This window comes from Echinococcus granulosus (assembly GCF_000524195.1).
Source record: "Echinococcus granulosus chromosome Unknown EG_S00006, whole genome shotgun sequence".
In the NCBI taxonomy this organism is placed as follows: Eukaryota; Metazoa; Platyhelminthes; class Cestoda; order Cyclophyllidea; family Taeniidae; genus Echinococcus; species Echinococcus granulosus.
Window position 1 is genome coordinate 339,755 of NW_020170386.1, and position 21,321 is coordinate 361,075.

At 39.0% G+C, this 21,321-nt stretch overlaps 1 protein-coding gene across 1 annotated transcript; it reads right to left on the reverse strand. All coding sequences in view use genetic code 11, as the record gives it.

Moving 5' to 3' along the window:
* Window positions 1-9,862: 9,862 nt before the first annotated feature.
* EGR_01533 (hypothetical protein) lies at window positions 9,863-12,004 on the reverse strand (the record flags this gene model as incomplete). The annotated part of the gene is made up of 2 exons (XM_024490782.1): window positions 9,863-9,927; window positions 11,938-12,004. The coding sequence occupies 2 exons, from the start codon at window positions 12,002-12,004 to the stop codon at window positions 9,863-9,865; spliced, it is 132 nt and encodes a 43-aa protein (XP_024354647.1).
* Between the last annotated feature and the right edge of the window lie 9,317 nt (window positions 12,005-21,321).

Here is a 21,321-nt window from a genome sequence, read left to right on the forward strand (position 1 = left end):
TTGAAGTAAGAATAATCGCTAGTCCACATGATTTTGGGGAATGTGTTTTTGAAAACATATTCCTATATAAAAGGCATATTCATCGATTAGGCTGGTTTAAGAAATATTTCAGTGGTATGCGGCTTTTATCTGGTCCAAAATTTGGATAAACCAAATTTTGATCCGCTTTAATGGGACTTCACATATGAGACAACTTCAAAAACATGCTGACTTGAAATTTTGAGTTGATAAACATCATTATTAGGTATGCTCTGACCACTCACTATATATTTTCCACTTTTAGGCTATAAAACACATAAGGTTGGATAGAATGCTAGCATGTTTCTCGCTGAGGAGCGCCTTAGACTAATTTTACACCCTTACCTATTTACATAATTCTAAGAATCATACTAGTTCGTAGTTAGTAGAATTATTCAAAAAAAAAACATTGAATATGCTAATAACGAATCGTGGAAGCCATGGGTAACAGTATCCCTGTCTTGTTTATTGGTTTTTATATACCTTTCTTCTGAAGTCGTGATTCTGAAGCAAAAGATTCTCAAAAATGCTAAGTTATTAATGCTTGTTGAAAATACGGTAAAATGTTATACAGGCATAAAAGGGAGAACATACGTTCCAAATAGAATTTCGTACGTCTGATACTCTAGTGATGGAGAGAGAGACTGTGTTTTATTTGTGCCTTTTGAATGCTTTTTCATTCTACATGAACATTTCAAAATCATAAAACGGACTGTTCTATGATGTGTTACAGTGAAAAACACCTCAAGAATATAGTTTTCTGACAGGTGGTTGTGTTGAGACGGATCTTCAGTATAGCCTGTCTGTATCCCATTTTCATAGGAAGCTGGAGGTTTTAATATTAAAAGTTTAACCTGACTGAAAAAAAGTGTTGCAGCACCATAGAAGGACTTTTTATATTAATCACTATGCGTTGAATATAAACAGGTCCAGTAAAATTGGAACTAGTCAGTAGCATTTATTAAATATCTTAGTCCGTCTTTATCGACATGCGTACTTTGACCTGTTATTCCTCTCACAATAGTCGCCACAACCTGGTCTTTCATTTTCCCGTACCCTCGTTTACAACATCCTGTATCCTACTAAGTCGATGCTTCTAATTTTTAAAACGCTATTACAATTTTAATGGCAGAAACCGCATGCCATTTCCTGCCTGCAAAATTTGGAATTTGCGCTACACTCCTCGCGAACATTTCGCGACAGTTAACTCACTATTCAGTTCAGTTCGGCATACCACCCAATTGGTCAATAAGGCCGACTTTAGAGATTGGCACAATTTAATGCTCCTGCATTCACTAGAAGGGTCACATAATAATTAATCAACACTCACAGGAGGGCATGCATAATTTCACCTTAGAGAGTGAACTCAAAATTTACAAAAGCTCTGGTTAAGGAAGAAATAAGCGATCTTATCCTTTTAGAATTGCCTAATTTTTACTCAATAGGACGACCTCTATTTATTATTTATGGTATTTTATATTACAATCAAACAAGTGCTTCAATAATTTCTAGCTAAAACCGTTATGAACACGGTGAATGCTGATAAACAGAACAAATTTTAACTTCTTAATACCAGTGAGGTGCGATACTTTCGTTACCCTATTTAAGATTTACGGGAAAGGGAAAGCACAATTTTTGCGGCATTCCTTGACCCACTAAAACTATAGCTTTCACTTTATAAAAAGTGTGAAAATGACTGAATCCTCTGAAAAATTCGATTGTTTCACTTGCCATTAAATTGAATAACTTGGTAAGCGTAGTGAAAAGTGTGGGGAAATTAGCGGACTTTTGTTTCCCCTATCGAAAGTGGAAAGTAATGAACCGTCAATGTGGTTAAGGCAACACCAACACCTGATTTCCAGTATGCTACAGTACTACCATCCGAACAACAAATCAGTTCCTTCTTAGACGAGGTTTGCTTAGCAAATCAAGGCGTCACGGTGGACTTGGATCAGCATCAATCCTCTTCATGCCAAAAATTGTGCTAGTTTGTATAAACTTGATAGGTAAAACCCTTAAAACAGTGTTACATGCTTCAAATGATATTTAATAAAATAACTATATCATGGTGCAATATTCGTGTGGACTAGTAAAAATAGACTAAGCAAAATCAAGCTCCATGGACCACAATTCCTTGAGAGCATTACTACTCATAATCAGTGCATTTAATGATCAGTTATGGCCTCAAAAAATGCCATGAGTTGTATGTCCAGACACGATCAGAAATTCATCGCTCTGTTTGTCAACGTTCTTTTTTACTGTGAACAAGTAACCGTCTGAAACCACATTGTGCAAATAAGTAATAATTTGATACATAGAATCGAGCCCCGAGCAGAAGGTATGATTGAATAAACCGCGACTACACTTAACATCAGCCACTTTTATACCAGCATACCCAACTGAATAAAAAAGAATGCATGCAGGAGACTTAATTAATTTTAAAGGAATGCATTTAAGCGTGAATATAGCACTATTCTACTCTTTCCCTGTCATTTATGAAGCTGATGAATAAATTGAATCTAACCACACATGGTTTGGTTCTTATTTATTTTCTTGAAGAGTTAGGTAATGAAAGGCAAGCAAACACCTCCAAGGCCTGAAATGAAGTGAATGATATCTAAAGCGCCAATTCTGTGATCATAACCTAGCTTCATGATGCTAGGGGACCCTGTTTTGACACCTTCTTCAGTTCTCCCCTTCTGCAGAATAGTCGAAACAACGACCAATTCTTTCCCTGTGTCATACTTCTCAAACAAAGTATTCCTGCTTTGTTTCTGATGGAGGTTTGAAGGAGAGGTGACCAATGCGACAAATCACCTTGACATCGGTTCTCGTGATCTTAGGCGGTACAGCGTTTGCGCACAAAGGCACCCACGCGTGCATAAAGTGCATTTCAAGGTCAAAACCGGTGGTACACACACAAACAAAAGATGGGTAGATTGCCGCACACCGCCTCAACCCTCGATGTAAATCGCCATTCTGTGAGTAACCTCGACTCGGAGATCTAGCTTAATTGCAAAATTTTGCACGGCGCACCCACGTCAGGTAAATAGGAGTTGCAAATAATACATTTCTGGGAAGCAGCATAACAACCGAATTTACTTCGGAATGCAAAGGCATCTGAGAGTACTTTCACCGAATTCTAAGGGAAATGGACTTATGACTTCGCAGAATAAGCACCATCGTCCTATGTCCTAACCGTCGCGCATTAAATGGGGGTGGTCGCTTTCAGGCCTGAAATATTCGCATTAACATGTCGTCGGCCCCCATAACATTGATATTTTTTGCAAATCAAACGACTTTTCTATTCCAAAATTTATGAAGAACTTGAATCCATTCCGTGCCTAGCGGCGCATGGAAGGACATTTGGATCACATTTCGAAGAGGACTACAAATGGTCATCTTATCTGAAGTTGCATTCTCAATCCCCTGATTAGTGCTTGATTTTCTTTTGTAAATGTATAAAATAACAAAATCAATCAAGAACAATTATCTCAAGCACTTCCTTTTTGGAAATCAAAGTCGTTTTACCCGTAAGCTAGAAGTCTTATCTGTTAAAATAGCTAACAATTTTACGAAAGGTTAAGATTATGACATGATCTATTCGATAGAAATAAGTGGAATAAGACTAGTATCTCGCATAGTAAGATACACTTAAGTAAATCACATTCTAGATATAGTTAAAAAGCGTTCACCTGCAGTTAGAAGTCGTCATATCTTTGTAGTTGCAATAGCGTGCAACGGAAATTTGCATATGATCAAATTCGGATGACTACCATGAAAAATCTGAGAATTCATCTGAATGTCACAGTTTTAGCGGCAAATTTGGTGATTTTTCAGCCATACAAACGCCGCTGAGTCATAGGTAATGGACAGAAAATATGTTTTTGAATGCAAAGCAATTGCTAGTGATACCTGTATAAAACGGTGGATGAGTTTTCCGTATTGCCAATTGAAGTCAAGCACCTTCTGGAATAAAGACGACAGGTTATAGTTAAGCACATAGGTCAGCAACTTTACCGAAAGCATCGTCTTGAACTAACGAGTTTATCTCAGTAATTGAATTAAGAATCACCTAATAATAACTACAGTATTAAAGCGCTACAAATTGCTGAAAAAATTAATATCCTCTGACTAATTTCATCTTCCATTACTTTTAGGTGGGCATCGGTGTATCATACGTACCCAAAGTGTATACATTCACGGGAAGTCGCAATGAATGTTTTTCAAAGAATAAGTTACAAAGAATGTATTATTACTGCTCAAATTATTTAATTTTTTGGAGCTGCACTATACTTAGGAGCAAAGTTTACTCAATAATGATTGATAACAATTTGGAAGGACAAAAAACGTCTCAAATTGCTCATTTCCAAAAATGACAATAATTTTTTGGGCATTTACACATGATATTCTCTTCTACTTGATTTTTTAGTCACATCGACGATTCTGTTTCTGGTTCGGGTAAATTGCTATCATCTGACTTCCTTCATGGTATAACCTAATGTTGACGTTAGATACCGCACACCGAAGCAATTATAGCTGCGATTATAGAGACGCTATTGAAATGAAAACTCAGCCCGTGTATGAACCAAGACCAAAATTTCACGCTTAGCTGTGACTGCCTTAACCCCTTCCTAAATTCAGCATATAGCTGTGGCCTGGTGCGCCTATTAACTTAAGGTGTTTCATTAGATTGGCAATCATGATTGATGTCTTATGCAGCATTAATTAATATTTAGCTCGGCTTTTTATCAAATGATTTAATTAAGACACTTTAGGAGCTTCTCACATTGTTTAAATTTCAGGTTTGCATTTGACTAGTTCAGAAAATAAATAATGAAAAAGTCTTGTTTCATGATATTTCATGTTACTCTGTGGACGGAGCCCTGGCAAACCCGACGATGAAAACCAACTAAGAAGAGAGATCATAAGACGACCACGCTCAAAAGAAGAGGATGTTGTGTAACAGAATGGTATTTGTATTATTTGTATATTTAGCTACGCTGATCCCAGAGTGTCCCACTATTCAATCACCATAGTAGGGCCATGGCTTTTCATTGATGCTCACATTCTCCCTCACTCAGCGCTTCTGTGCGTTTATGATCAACCTCCTTTCAGGTTTGTAGGTCCTGGCGATGATTTGGATGTCGCAAAATCCTTGCGTGAGCTTGAAATGTGGTCACGTGGAAATATGGGTGGTTCACCACGAGAGAGATGTTTGGCTCTGCTTACAACTGCAGTTGAGTGGTTTCCTTTGAAGGTGGCCGCAAACTCGAAAGCGGCATCAACTCCATGGTGGAGTAGTTAAACTCTGCTAAAATTTAAGAATTGATTGCGCCAGTTCTGTTGCCGTTGGTGCGGGTTGTGATGACTGTAGTGAACTAGAGCTTTTCGATGACCACCCACTCCCCATGTGGTGGAGTGGCATTCCATCTTTCGCGTAGCTCAGTCAGGACGAAGCATAAAGGGATTCAAGGAGATATGATGAATCTTAACAGGTAATTTTCTTGTCAAAGAATTCTGATTTAACACTGTCACTTAACCCATAATCTTCCTGTTTCCGTAATTGTAGCGCTTTAAGGCATAAAATAATGGAAATAGTATTTATTCGCTCCCTGTTTTTTAGTTTTCTCGCTGGACTTTAACAGGTACTTTAATTATAAATTAACATTTTTTAAATCAATTTAGTATGGCCACGCTGTCGGGGTTAAAATTTGATGATTGGGAGAGAAGCTACTGTAAATAAAGGCCCATTCATGGGGGATTCTGCACAGCTGTAACAACAAGTGATGTCAAAACTACTCCAATTTAAATGTATAGGAATTGGTCCTGGATAGCTCAGTATCTGAAGGCATTCATGAAAGTTCATCCCCTTTCCTTACATGCCAGCTCTGTCTATTGAGTAACACCCGTTTAAGGTTTCATCTCTCAGGCATCCGTTATTTTCTTTCCTAGAAATTTCAGAATATGAAATGCATACAATGATAATACCAAAACGGCAAAACTAATTTAAAAGTTATGGTTAATGAAATTTGGGCAAGCTTAAGAGATGCCATGAAGTCGTAATGGAATTATTGCGACACCCTTGTAGGTGAACTTTCAGCATGAAATTTACGGACATTAGGGGAGTTTAGAGAGGACGTATTACCTTGGTGTGGGATCAACCACTTTTCGTCTTTAAGTAAGAGCGCAATCAACAAGTCATTTTTGGGTCAATGACAAAATGCGAAAGTGTTGTATTATGAAAACCCTTATTCTCCAAAGGGGCAGTAGTGCCGAGCATCCCAAATTTACAAGAGGCTACCCATATTTTTAATAATTTTGGATAACATTAGCCATTATAACGCCATTTGCTTGGTAACCCACCCACTTTGGTAGGAACAGATTGAATTCGTTTCCAGAAAGCATCTCTTTAGCCACTTAGAACGTTTTAAATATATGTAGATCTAGATTAGCAATTTTAAAAGCAGATTAGGCAATAATTAATCGTCTAAAATTACTTTGTTTTGTTAGTTTAAACCAAACCTGTTCTTGATATGTTTGAGAGCAAGCGATGGCGAAATCCCAACTCCTAATGACGTGCATTTGGTGTTTGCTTGCTTTTTTACGAAGCCATCTGTACCTTTTAGGTGCAATTAAGGGATTCGATTTCTGTTTTACTGATGTATCTTGATTTCCGGTTAAACTTTTACTTGACCGAAAAACCTATGCATAATCTATGACTTTGGGGATTTTTACGTTTACTAATTAACAGCGTAAAAAGCTTAGCGTACCCACATCCAGTCACAGCCGGTTGGATCAAGCATTTGAACGGTGCGCTTGCTGTGAGTAATTCAAATGGCTGCGCCAATGCATAAACTTCGTGATATGTGACTTTTATTGCACCGACTTTAAGGGACTGCGGGTCAAAACATCCCGATTTGCTCTTGTGGAAACATTCACATAAATGGAAATGGAATTTTTGATCCGACGTCACATTATGGCAAGGGCAAAATATCCTACAGGTAGCGAGTGATTGGGGCTTGCAAAAACTGCAAAACAATCCTAGGAACAGTAGTAACAATGCTTAACTTCTTGCTAAAGGGTTTGGTGATAAAACTAGAAAGTAAGGCAATTTTAATTTGCTGGGTTGGTAACTGATTGATGTTAGTCGCTTTGCGAAGCGTGCTAAATGTAATCGACAAAACGAGATTGTACTATGTTAGGCCTAAATTAAAAAGCAAAAAATTACCAGCTAATATCCATCGATGCTGTTCGATGAAATGAAACTCCAAATGGGTTAGGGACAACAGTTTCCACGAGCATCGATGTCGGTTCGTAGGAACTTTAGAATTTTTAGCTCCATCTACATTTCCATAGAGCAATGACTGTTGGAGTTGTTAAATTCTCCCATAATTTTGGAGAATATTTGGAAATGTGGTGTAAAATGTATAGAAATGCACATCTGAAAGGTGAGCGCCACAAGTAATATGTTGCCGCCTTTCCAGATGCTGAAGATTTTCTAGTCAACCCAAAAATATTATTTGAAGGTAGGTATTGGTCATTCACAGTCAAAGAGCTAGATCCAGGCTATTAATATGATTTTTTTTCCCTTTATGTTACCTACCTATCGTAATAAACTGGTGCGAATCACTTTGTCAACCTATGAAATGCAAACTGTCCTCTCCTTTTCACAGCCCCTTCTGCGTTTGAGATCAGACAACCCAAAATAGCAACAATGATGCTAAATTTCCTACCAAAGAAACTGAAATTTTATGGTACCATATCAGGTGGAAGTAGGGCTTCTGGAGTCGTGTTGCATTGAGGGCGTGCTGCGACTGGAAAATGCTAAGGCTGTGTTGTTAAAACTGTTAATGTCATCTTTACTTCCCAAGACATTCTAAAGCAAACATAGTTGTTTGTTGGTAGTTCATTCGATCGAAAAGGATTTGTACTGCAAAAGGAAGAGGAATAGAATCAATGTTACTGCAGTAAAAAGTATTTATAGACAGAACAATTATGCACCTTCAAACGGAAACGCTTACACAAGACGTGCTGTTAAATGTTCAGGAAATATGGACTAACGTCAAGCAAACCCATAGCCGCTTCCTTTAATTCAAAAGCCTAGTCACATCAATAAAGTGGTTAAGTCATCACCTCTACCCTGGAGCTGTCTATTATCAGCACATTGGTAGCTGAGTGACAATTACAACTGTGTGAAGGCTTTGCATTGGGCCTTTGAATAAATGCCAAATTCATCAAAACCCATCAGCTGAGTTCCCGTCATTTCTGCAACCATAGTGGAAGTACGCAAGACAAGAGAAGAGGCCAGTCAGTACCAAGCATAAAGCAAAGAAAGAAACGTGTTAGCAGTGGTGTTTGCACTCTCAACTGCCGTTTATCCAGCTATAATTTGTTTCGTCCATTTATAATTACATCTTTAATGCAGTATTTGCGCAAGCGTTAAAAGTCTAGTATTATACATCGTGTTTGTCGAATGAAATAACTCGTTTACAGAGGGGAATAAACAAATGCCGTTTGTTTCCGGGCCGTTTGTTTGTGTTAAATTAAATGTGCTGCAAGAGCGCAGGATTGAGCATGCCATTTTTTTGGAGGTTGGGGTGGGGGGCGACAACTGATATCATCATAACTTGTCGGAAGAATATATGTAAGTAACGACAAGGAGAATAATTATTGCCATAAGCATAAATACTAGAAAAAGAAAGTAAAGCTGGGAATTCACCAAACGAAGCGTACTTCGATGATGTGAAACACCACTAGAGAAAGCCATCCATCGTTCTACTTCATATAATTTTCAGAATTTGCTGACGTGTACACATGTGATTTAACCATTTTTGAGTTGCATTAGCACCCTAAACACCCCGCTCTGCTCTGCTTGAGCAATAAATGCACTGTGTATCCTTTGCAGTACTGAGATTTACATGGGAACAAAGGAAAGCCCAAACGAAACCCATTAACCCTGTCCACTTGCAAACATGGCCGGTTTGTCTACAAGCACGCTTAAGCCCGCCACCCATGCATGTAATAGCACACAAACGGACGCACACGCGCTCAAATCAATAATTCGCAAAGTGCATGTTGCATTACCGCGTTTACATCTGTGCGTGAGCGCCACCACACACGCGCACATGCACGTGCGCACGCACCCACAAGGCCCAGCTGTAAGATGATGTGTGCAGCCAAAACGCGTACATTCCGCAATGTACGCACGTGCAAATCTGTGCGCGTGTGTGCGTGCGCATGCACGGCTAATGCTTATGGCCGTATCAAGCGGCAACTTGTACACACTGCACAATCGTAATCGTGGTCGGCGCTGGTCCTGACCACTGCCTTGTTCGCACTCTCGCGGCCTGGACGTGTGTGTGTGTGTGTGTATGTGCGTGCATGTACGCCCTTTAACGACACGTGTCATGGCTAGGGCAGGAGACCTTAGAAAAAAAAGACCTAGAAACAGTGCCTGAATGGATTTGTCCATCTTGCCTCGACAGGTATCACACTGACTATAGGGAATAAAAACTTGCCATTAACTATCAGTCAGTTTGGAAGCTGCTGTTAAGCCTCATCAATCTATTTACATGCGCGTTCAAGGTTCACGTAAGTTTCAGTTTCGATACAGCATCACAAACTTTGGGAGTCGGGGTTGTGCCACATAGTAGTGAGTCGGTGTTTTCAGAGAACTGTTTGCAAGCTATCAAAATTTCCTGTTTCCTGATCCTTTTCATTGCTAAAATGCCTGTTTGTCATCTTCAATTTAGAGTGACACTTCATCATATCGGCGTGCATCTAAAAAGAGAAAAGCATTTGCCATTCGAGCGAGACTCTTCAAAACTACTCTCGGTTAGTTTTAACCTTCAATTCCAAGAGTACCAGGCTCATCCTCGGCGTAAAGGGATTGACTATCTCGACAAACTGCAAAAAAAGTGGTCGATGCTCTTCTCTACCGAAATGAGATGGGAAATAACCCCGGTCAAGAACTGTATGCCATAGACACTAAATCATGTGTCTCTAGTTCACTTCATTCCATCAAATATGCACCAATGTCAATTCCATCCAAATTTGTGAGCGAGATTAGTCCTAAGTCTAAAATACGACCACATTTAATGGATGGCCAAACTGAAAAATTACTAAGTTTTCGCAATGTATATTTAGATATGAGTGGCTCGTATGGACATCGAACTCAATTTTTTTCCCCAACTTAGGAAATATAGCAACACTATTGGGTCCTATAAGTTTGGTAAGCTCACTGGTAGGATCTAATTCAAAAGTGACATCATGTACCTGTCAGCATCAAACAGTACCTTCCACGAGATCATTGCTATACCACTATTACCATCCCCGTATTATAAATCATTTCCACCCTGACAGAGCACTTTGACACTGCTATCCAGTAAACACCTGAAAGGTTGTAAGATTTCTGAGGTAGATAAAAACGTATTGTAATGATGAATAATTGATATTTCATGCACTTTGCCCCATCTATTTCCAACCTTTATCAAACGTCGAAGCTTTATGAAGCAAGGATCATGGGGCTTGTAATCCTAACTTTTGTCTGAAAAATTATGTTGAAGCTGTTTGCGCTCCCTATATGTATCTCGATAGAATACTACCACCGGAATTGCAACAAACGGAGAATTGTCAAAATAAGCAATGAAACTGTATTTTATGTCACAACTTTTCACATATTATTTGTAAGATGTAAATATTCTAATGCAAAAGTAACAAACTTGACATCTTTAACTAAATCAGTTGCCACACTCGGGTAGTGGTGGACCAGTGCCACGGTGGATGAAAGATTTCAGACAAATCACGCAATGATTAAGGAAAGCAGACACTATTCACTTTGGCCGTCTGTATCAAATGGTTGGCTAGCCATAAAAATAAATGGTTCATTCTACTACATATTAAAAATATGAGGATAGCCACTTTTGCACGTATTATCAAGGCACAAATCCATTTTGATATTACACATCTCCTCACTTCGGAAACCGATTACAACTGTGCTGAACACCAAGGCAATACCTCCGCATACTGTGGACATTCAGGCGAATGAATGTCTCAACACTCCCTTGCGCATAAAATGTATAGTATTAATAAAAAGTATAAACAGCTGATTAAACGCTATTTGTGACAAATCCGACAGAAGAGTCCTTTTCCACTGGATTGACGCTTCACTGAAAGTAGTGTCAACGGAAAAGTATTTTGAAGGGTTATGTGATTCTTCACTGTAAATTGCATATACAGTTGCTTTCAATTACCGTATTTCCCTAAAAAGCATTTAAGCATTCCAGAAATCCAAATACTTGCGCTCTGTGGATCCCTCAGTAAGTTTCATTCGACAAATATGTGAAATTGTCCACTACCACAATGAGCCTAAACTAATATTTCTTGCAGAAATTTCAGCACTTGCCTACAAAGCATACCTGTGTCTAATTATAAATTCTTGTTCTTTTCACGTCTTTTCTTAGTCTTTTTTGAAAAGATTTTGAGTTCTACTGGGGATAGATGAGCTTCATATAATGAGCTTGGTGAGCTGAAAGTGAATAAGAAGGAGAGGAAATTCGCTTTAATGAAATGGGGAATAAGAAAGAGCACTCTGAACAACAATTGCTAGAGACCTACTTTTACCTTAAATCTTTCCTCTTCCCTTCTCCTCATATGACCAAATAACTGCAGCTAAATTAATCAGATCCCAGTAAGTATAGGCAACAAATGGATGTGTACATCGCCAGAACTATGCATTCAGGGAGATTATGTTTCGCCTTAAAACTATAAGAAGTGTTTGTTTTTCTATTACGCTAGTGTTTTTACTAAACTGTAACTGTATAGCGATGAGCATTTCTGCCTCTCGGCTACAGCACATACGAATGTGGTTGTGTAGCAGCCCTTTAGAATGGGATACTTTTTTTGGAAAACACTTACCGGTGACTTCTGAATTGGCGGCTCCCAGAGCAGGTTGAAAATGCATTCGTCTCGCCTTATTCTCCATCTCCAACAGTTTCCATTTGGTGTGATTGCATTTTATCCCTATTTTCTACCTTTACTCCCTTGAAACACTGAAACACTTTTCTAAAGCATCGCCTGTCAACCATTTCGCCAAATTGGAGTTGAATAAACTGTTTATCAACCAAAATCATAGTTACTCCCACATTACACTTATAGTGACAACATTCATGACCGAATTTTTAATTCGGATCATATATCCAGATAGAAGCGAAGTCAAGGGTTTGGAAAGTTGAGGGGAATTTATTGATAACAAAAATTGGACATTTTAAGCTTGCAAGGTCGTGGGATAATCGAGTTCTTTAGGTCGCATGATCGTCTGTATCATTGCTTTGTTTATTTTGGTTGAACAGCTTTCACAACTAATTGTTGTACAGCTGTAATAGATTCCTCTTGAAGTAAACAACAAACAGCTACATTAAGTGTATAACAGGAGAGGAACTTGGTAAATTCCACCCACTGAGCGAGTGAAGGCGGCAAAGTACGAATGTTTGCATATTACTCCTCTTCTAGCCCAATTTTCAACAATAAATACTTCACTTAATCCCGGAGATCTCCTCGAAAATCAGATTTATTTTACAAAAAGGTTATAAGTCATGCGGGTATTCGTATCAGCACATACCTGTCCATTTACATCATTCTAATAATGCTTCTTTTTATGGTAATTACCGGTTATTTTCAAATTATGTGATATACTGAGTACATTTAATGTAGCCGAAAAATACTAGTTCATTTATGACTTATGCTTTTCTTCGTCAGACCATTATAAGTTCGATAACAACACCTTTTATATCCGTAGGTAGCATTGACAGTGGTAGGTGGCCGTGATGAGAAGTTCATGATTGGCTGGTAGGAGTGGTTCATGTTGCTATTCCGTCGACCAATCCTAGGTCTGTGCTTGGGAGATTAGCAGACGTCGTCCCAACTAGCGAGTTTGTCAATTAAGAATGGTTTGATGAGGAAAAGTGCTTGATTCTCCCCGAAACAACGTGTGGTGAAGGCAGTTCATTCATTAGTTGCAAATGTTCGAAGTCGGCGCCATTGTAATAAAAAGTTCACGACAAATCTCCTTTATATTAAGTAGGAAAATTCCGTTTTGACCCTTCTTAAAATTGTGCCCTAAACTTTGCTATGATATTGGAGTTTAACCAGGACTGACATACTAATTTACCTGGGAATCCAGCTCTATTAATGACCTCAACACGACATTACAAAGAACCATAAGACTATAACGTTTGGACTACCTGCTTCTCCTGCCGGTAATAATTTGATGTAACCACTTCAGTTTGATTTACAAACGACATCATAGAATTCTTTTTCAGTCAATCAAGAAGAGTACTGGGTCATTTCAACAACTGTTTATCGATAAGTAACAAAGTTCAAATATATCATCTACTATCGTAGTTAATGAGTGAGTGTTCATTTGTGTGCCATGCTTTAAGCAATCTATTTAAGAACATAGAGCCTGCTTTACAACTGAATTGTGATTTCGGTGAAGGTGTAGTAGTTTAGACGGCAGCATCACATCGGGCCTTTTAGGGAGCAAATGGGAGATCGAGCCAGTTGACATCTTAAAAACGCTATTACGCGACACCAAATGTTAGTTTACACCTATATTCAAGAGTGCCTTAGCTAGTAAAAGTATCTTTCTGAGTATGATCAGCATACTCACTACATCTCATTTGGGTATGGTCATTAGTTTTCGATGAGACCTATTAAATTAAGGATAGAAATAATGTATTGTAAAATTAAGCCTTAATAAGTAGTTAATTGAATGACTGAGGAGAAATGAACGGGTGCACGTGAAGACAAATTTTTCCCAAGTGTGGTGCAATAAAATGAATTCGCGAAAAGTAGATGAATCAGGCATTGATTAAACTCGCTTGGATTACCTTTTCTCACTTTTCATTTTAAAAGTACAGTAACTAGGTAAAATCATTTGAGGCCGGCAAAATTTTTAAGACAAACTATAAACATCGCATAGGGGTAGAAATATCCCCATGCAGGTGTATAATGCGAAATGTATGATTGGGCGCGCCTCCGATATCACGTCAGAATTAATTAGAATTTTGGTGCTAATTCCATAAGTTGATTGCCTTTCTAACGTTCCTTTGTCAGTCGATTTGCTTTTGGATTACCATTGCCACTAAATTTAGTGCAAATGGTATCTGATGTTTTTGAAAATGCAACGACGTATAGGCCCATCCATTTACCATGGCTTGAGGGAATGGTCTTTCATAATACGCGAGCATCACTGCAGCCGAGAGCGGTGATTACAGAAAGCTATCACCAATCAAGGGCTTGGAGACGCTGTAAGGAAAGATGGCGAGGTTTAGTGAAGATATTAATTGATACGGTTCAACTATTGCAGTTAATTGAATAAGATCTTCCATAGAATTAAATATAAAATAGCAGCCAACTAACATTTTTGCACAAAATGTACCATAGATGAGGTTTATACAGAGGAGGCTTTTTGAGTACTTTAAGGAAGATAACGGTCGAGTGAAGCATCATTTTCACATGGTAACTTTAACGATCGAGTGGATGGATAACTCGATTACGTCAATTAGTAAGCAAATAAAATTCGACGAATGTGTAAAAATTAGAAGGAGGATGTTTTTCCAGTTCAGTTTATACATATCCAATAGGTATTTTGTTTCAGTCATCGTTGTCAGGACACGCACGTGATCAACATGAGGCGTTGGTTGCGGATTATTGGCTGCAGTGTCCAAGCAATGTTTATATTTTCTAGGCATAGCTTTCTTGATTTGAAATGCTCTTTTTTCCGCTCTGGGGTTACGATCCCATTGATCTACCATAATGCGTATTTATTAAAAACTAGTTGATGAGTTAGGTGAAAGCTTTCTAAAGCTTACATCATATGAAAACGGTTTCTACTGGGTTGCCTTCAATCATTCTTTACATAATGATGGTGTTGGTCTCTTAATGCTCTGATTCGCCAAGTCTGGCAAAGTTTCCAGGTTCTTTTGGATACTGAAAAAATTTCGGTCACCAAAATTACAAACTTTATGAAACCCCTTCACATTATTATCTGGGATTTATTCCTTAAACGCTGACAACTGATTCAGTCTGCATATGGGTAGAGCTTCAACTCATAAATAATATCAACATTCGTCTATTCCTGTCATAGTTTCAAATGTCTTAGACATAGCGATTTCGCTAAATCTTCCACCAATTCTTTAAGAATAAGGTTTTTTTCACCAAATGCCTTACTGGAGTGTTAATAAGTTTGAGACAGCGATTACAAAGCCGAAAGATGATACTATACTATGGTAAACGAACTAAGATCCCTTGCTGCTATGTTGTTTGATGGTTACATCAATAAAGCAAGAATAGCAAAAGCGTCGTTACCAGGCTTACCATCATGTTGCATACCTCACGTAGAAAATCGTCGGCACTAGAGTTGGTTTGACAATTTTATCCAGGCCTTCGGTTGAAAAATAGAAAATAACTCCAGTTTGCAATCATGGTAGTTGAAATAAGAATGTAAAGCAGAGCACCATGACATTGAATGGAAGGATTTTTAAATACACTATTTTTCGACTAAGGTCAATTCTTTATTATTTGTAAATCGATGTTTAACGAATTCTGGTACTTTGTTATTGAACTATTTCTGGGGTTAATTGAAAACGTTTGTGTTTGGGAAATACAGCATTTTAAAAAGAGCTGAGAAACGGTGCATCGCAAATGCGAAAACCTTCTTAAAATACTATGCACTATGTTCAATAATGCTCCTGAGTGTTAAGTTAGTCTTCATATCAACCCCATATCCACCAGTTGGGATGAATCACAGAGTAGAGAGGTAGAGATTCTTTGCCTTCATATGTAATCGCTCAAAGACAGGCCATCACTACGGTATCATCAACAGAGACAACTGGCAAAATTTTCAGCATTCACGGGACCATAATTGCTTAGCAAAAGCAAATACCTATGTGCATTCCCAACACGATTGGGCAACCGATGGAGAAAAACCTCAATGAACAATTCCCCCTTGTTTGCAAATGATAACAGGCATTCCACAATGACCATTGACAGAAGTGAAAAACCTGCTCCAACTTAGAAAGACGACATCAATATCACAGTTCACCTGTATAGTTCAAACATATGATTTACCGCAACCATTGAACCTGAGTCTATGGAAATTTGTTAGTGTGATACTTTAGTAATTTTGTAGCTTTGTGCAGATGTCACTTCATAAATAGAAACTCTTTTATAGTCAAACTCCTTTCTCGAAAATCGTCCGCTAATACTCTATCATTCTTCATTACAACGTCAACCATCAATATGTCGAGAAATAGATTAGGAATTATTTTTGCGTAGACTTATGGGATTGAATATTTGCACTTAATTTAATGATAATCATCCACAAGTTTGACGCAGAGTAAAGTTTAAACAGCTAGGAATTTTCGTTCTGGCTTGGCAACTACGAACAGAGTTTAGCCTTGTCCCCAGTATTTAGAAATAAGTGTTTATTGGTTCGCGTGTTAGAGAACCCATTACAGTGATTCGTTTACTATAAACCTCTCGGAAGTAGGGGTGGAAATGCGAATATGCTAAAATATTACGCCTCTCACCATTGGCATTAATAATCGAATCAGCGGACACCGCTCAAGCGACAGATGAACGCTGTAACAGTTTAGTGTGTGGAACTTGAGTTGTTCCAATATTGGTCTCAGATGTCAAACATTTTAAAGCGGGAAGGCAAGTAGCAGTGTTGCCGCTACCACTAGCTCCTCCTGCACCTTAGGTGATCTGCGCGTGGTATTCACATGCACGCTGCGCACACATGCACACATCTGTTCTGTCGTGCCCGTGGCACGTAGACGGGCACACACTGCCTACAAATTGTCGCTCTCTTCGCCATCCTTTGCGGAGCAAGCAGAAATGCCTTTCATCTCTTCTAGTTGCAGGCGGCCGAGCTGAAGCGGAGCGCGGTCGAATGGCTTAATAGGTATATCCAATGAAAACGATCACAGCTACCACATCAAGACACTGCCCGTACATCTAGCTATTTTTTGGTAGCATTAGAAAAGGACACCAATGTTAGGAATAATACTACTCTATTATTAAATTTCAAGAGAGTTGAGAGAATAGAAATTGCAAAATTCTCGGCAAAATATATTTACACGTGAAATTTTTATCAGCTGCACTCACAAACATTCAAAGGAGCTTGCCTTTAAAGCAGTTTATGGTATGCAGGATTCAGAGTTTGTAACTTTCGTGTAAAAATTATGAGCACAATCATAGGTGGCTTACTAAATGCTGGAATAGTTTTGCCTTAGTTTTCCTATCTTTGGTGAGTGAATATGGTCATTTAATTTACTACCGAGATCTGCATTCGTGTGATTCGTTTTCTTTTATTTTAGGGATATAATATTCAATTTACTGCACCAGTATTGGGTGGTCATGGCGAACAATAATCTCTATCCAACACTTTCACATGTCTGAGTCCGTATCCTTAAAAAATTCTACTACCTCGCTTTATACCTCGCTAACAGGCACGTCTTATATAGCCTTGACCTAAAAGGGTGATCTATCAGCCGGGGGGACGGCTAGTCGACAGCGTGGCAAGAGCTTATGGTTCTCTATAGCCTGTATATTATCTAAAAATAAATCTAGACTGTTTTCCCCCATTAACTTTTGCCTACTTACATCTCAATTGCTTAATCAAGTCTTACTTCTATTGACGGGTTTCGCCTAACGTGGCACTAAACGAAAAAGGTAACACTTTAACCTTAAAATTTTTACTCTTAAAGCCACCGTCTAAAGCCTAGGCTTTTACATATCTGTATCGCGGCGTAAATAGGGTACTATCGGTAAATAGAAGCTAGCCAAATTATATTTCCTTAATCGCAGTATCCTGATGCCTTTAGATGTCAGTTTGGATTTTAATGGTGGCTTTAACACGAACTTAATCCAAAGCCCGCCGTTATACATGGTGATCTTTTGCATTGGTGGACAGCCCAAATGATGCACCACTTTTGTTTATCTCTTTCTCAGAAAGCGCGTAGCACTTACCTGCACCAAAATAGTGCATTTTGAGAGCTATTCAAAACAGACTAGGTTCCGAGGCTTGCCGTTATCATTGTACCAAAGCCTAATTGAAGTACAAATGGTTGTATAGAAGAGGAGCACGGAGAGAATGCACTGCAAGAACGCGAGCCCATTATCCGTTGAGCAGTGAGCCCATGCCAATTATTCTTGTGCGACGCACTCTTCGTATGCAATTATTTCTTGCAGATAGCACGGGCCAGGGCATACATAAACTAGGGTAAAGCCTTTATCAGATGAAGGATATAACATGAAGAAGACACTGGTATTGGTGTACGCACTTGAGCGCGTTTGCATCAGAAACTGTGCAAATAGTGCTGCGACCTTGCTAGACGGAGGAAGAAATGATCGGTTAGGTCCAACTTTGCTTTGCCATTGTGAGCCGCAAAATCCCCTTAGAATAAAGGCGCACAGCTTCCTTTTCCACCACCTACTTGCTTTTGGTAAAACGATAAATCAGCTGCGTGTCAAGAGAACAACACTGGCGGATCCAGAAACAGACTCTGCATTAGAGAGGCGATCAAGCTGAGCGTAACATCGCCCTTAGGGACGAGCGCCAACATACAGCATAGTCAGAATTAACTAACTTTAGGATAATGCAGACTTCAGTGGTCTCAGAGAGGAAAACATCTAGTGAGGTATATATAAGGCTTGGCAACTGAGATATGTGATATATTGAGCCGCTTGATGTTACCTAAAGTTAATTCCTGATTCACAAGTCATAGTTTAAACACGGAAATGTGCGGGGTTGCAGATGAATAAATAAAAAAGTTAGGAAATTATTAAGTTGACCAAACCAACACAATCTGGATAAATGCAAAACATTACAGGCATTTAGGATTTGTTAATTTTAACTCTAATACTTTCTTCTGCGAATACGGCTTGATCTTAGCTGTGATGTTTTAGAAGCTGAAGGTCCCAAATCACGCAACGAAGTTAATGAGGTTAACCTCTCAGTTATGCGCTACTTTGATGAGCAGCGGAAAAAAATAATCCTTTAAATTGTAGTTGATATTTTCCAGTGAGACTGCGCATGGAGAATCCTAAAAAAAAAAACAAAATAATGAAAGAGATGTACGCCTTGATAGGATGAATGCCATAGTTATTCCACAAAATAACTCCTTAACTCTTTAAACTGTGATAAAAAGTGGTATTTTTCAATATATTCAAAATATCAACGATGCTTTAGCAGTGAAAAATACCTGGGACCTAATTTGTTGTATTTAAATAGAGATACGGTGGCGCTTGACACATTCCTGACTTTATGCGACACTGTGCATATTTTATTTGTATTTTAAGTAATTTATCATTAGTTCCGTACCTCCCAATATTTTGTGCTTGTTCGTTAGCAAAGCCTTCCGTTCTCATGCTTGGGCTCAGTTTCAGCTTTTAGCGTCTGGTTACACAGCCCTTGTGAAGCGGTATCCCTAAGTCATTGATTTCCCCGCTTACAGAATTTCCGTTGAAATTAAACGGTTCACTTACGTTTACCGCTTCGATTTAAAATAGCCAGTAAATGATCCGAGATTCGGGGTTTAAGTAACTGATAGATAGAATATCTCTTCTGTTTGATGGGAAGAAGTCAATGGTTTGGAGACGGATGGAGCTTGCATTTCTATTTAGCACACAATAGAGGATCGGACGTAAAAGTATCTATGTACTGGCTAAAATTTAACCAGTTCGTATTTGCCGACGCCTTTTGAAGCTTATCAAAGTGCTACCCAGCTGCTCCACTTGTTCAAGCAAAACTGTTGACTTGGTTCCATTCAGCCGTTTGGTCTAATTTCATTACTTGGTTGCATTTTTGCAGCCTCTGGAAGCACGGAGGCCGGTTGGCCATGACGCATCGACACCAATTCAATTTCAGTGCATTACAAGCGCAGGAATAAAGACAACGATCATGTGCCTACGCAGCGAAGACTCGACCTCAATTTATGCATGCGCGAGTCGCCTTGGCGGCCCGCTGTGAACTGCGAGGCGGTGAGGGCAGAATGCACAACTAGCCGCCGACTTGCGTTTGCGAGGCCACCGGGGGCGCACGTGACTATCACGTGCACTTGCGCAACGGCTTGTGGGTGTGGTGTGTGTGGCACGCGCGTGCGCGCAATCGGGGCCACGGCGTCAGAACAACGGGGCAAGTGATTCACCCAATTGCGTGTTCGGAATATGAGTCAACACCCTGTAGAAGTGCTGACAGAACAGCATTCAACCAACGTATCAGTTGCATAAATCCCTTTTACGTAGGGCCAAGTCACGTATAGGCCCAACTGCAGGATTACCTAACAACTTATTACTCAGATGGAAATTAGTTGAAAATGATATGCGATGTCAGTACAAGATGCAGGATTAGATTAATACTAAACAAACTCATTTGATAACTCTCTAAATAGGGCTATATGAAAATATAAAAGAATGCACTCTTAGCGACCGAGTCCAATTGTAGGACTATTCATAAGACCTCTGTCGATGCTGACTTATTCTTTTAAGAAAGATCTGCGACTATTGTTGGAGTCTAGGGTAACTTTCGAGTTGCGTGGGGGGCAATAATGCAGGTAAACACGCACAGCCCTTCTAGAACACAGGATCGGAGATTTGCTCACATAGAGGACAAATAATCTTTCCAGCTGTCAGTTTGACTGTAGAGCATGAATCCCTATTGTGAAAGGTAGCTGGCACAAATTTTACGGCTCTCAGCGTCACTTAGGTTGTAGCGAAGGTGTAGTGGAAATTTCGAGACTTGGTAGACTCATTTTGATCGAATTGCGTTTTCAACAATCTTAACAAGCCAGATGCGACTGGAGGAATTACATAAAGCAATTGCTATCTGTACTAATTTTTAATTTGAAAGGATAACATGAGTAAATTTAATGGATTAAATGCCACTCAAACCCCAGCTTGCCATAGCTTCATAACATAAACATACAATTCACATTTGTGTTAGATGATTTAACGCGGTTTTTACAATTTAGAAATCTACAAAAGAACATGGATGGCACTTTGAAGTGGCTTACACGCAGGGACTCTTGGTAAAAGAAGAAAAATTCAACACGCTATTGGCGAGCGGATATAGGAAGCATAAAGTAACAAAATCATTTCATTCATTTTTGCTATAAAACATAAATAACTGCAGAAAGCTTCTTGTAGCACACTTTCTTTTTTAAATAATCGTGACTCCAATCGCCTATACTTTTACAACGTAACATTAGTCCCCATGGCTTCAACTTCTACAGG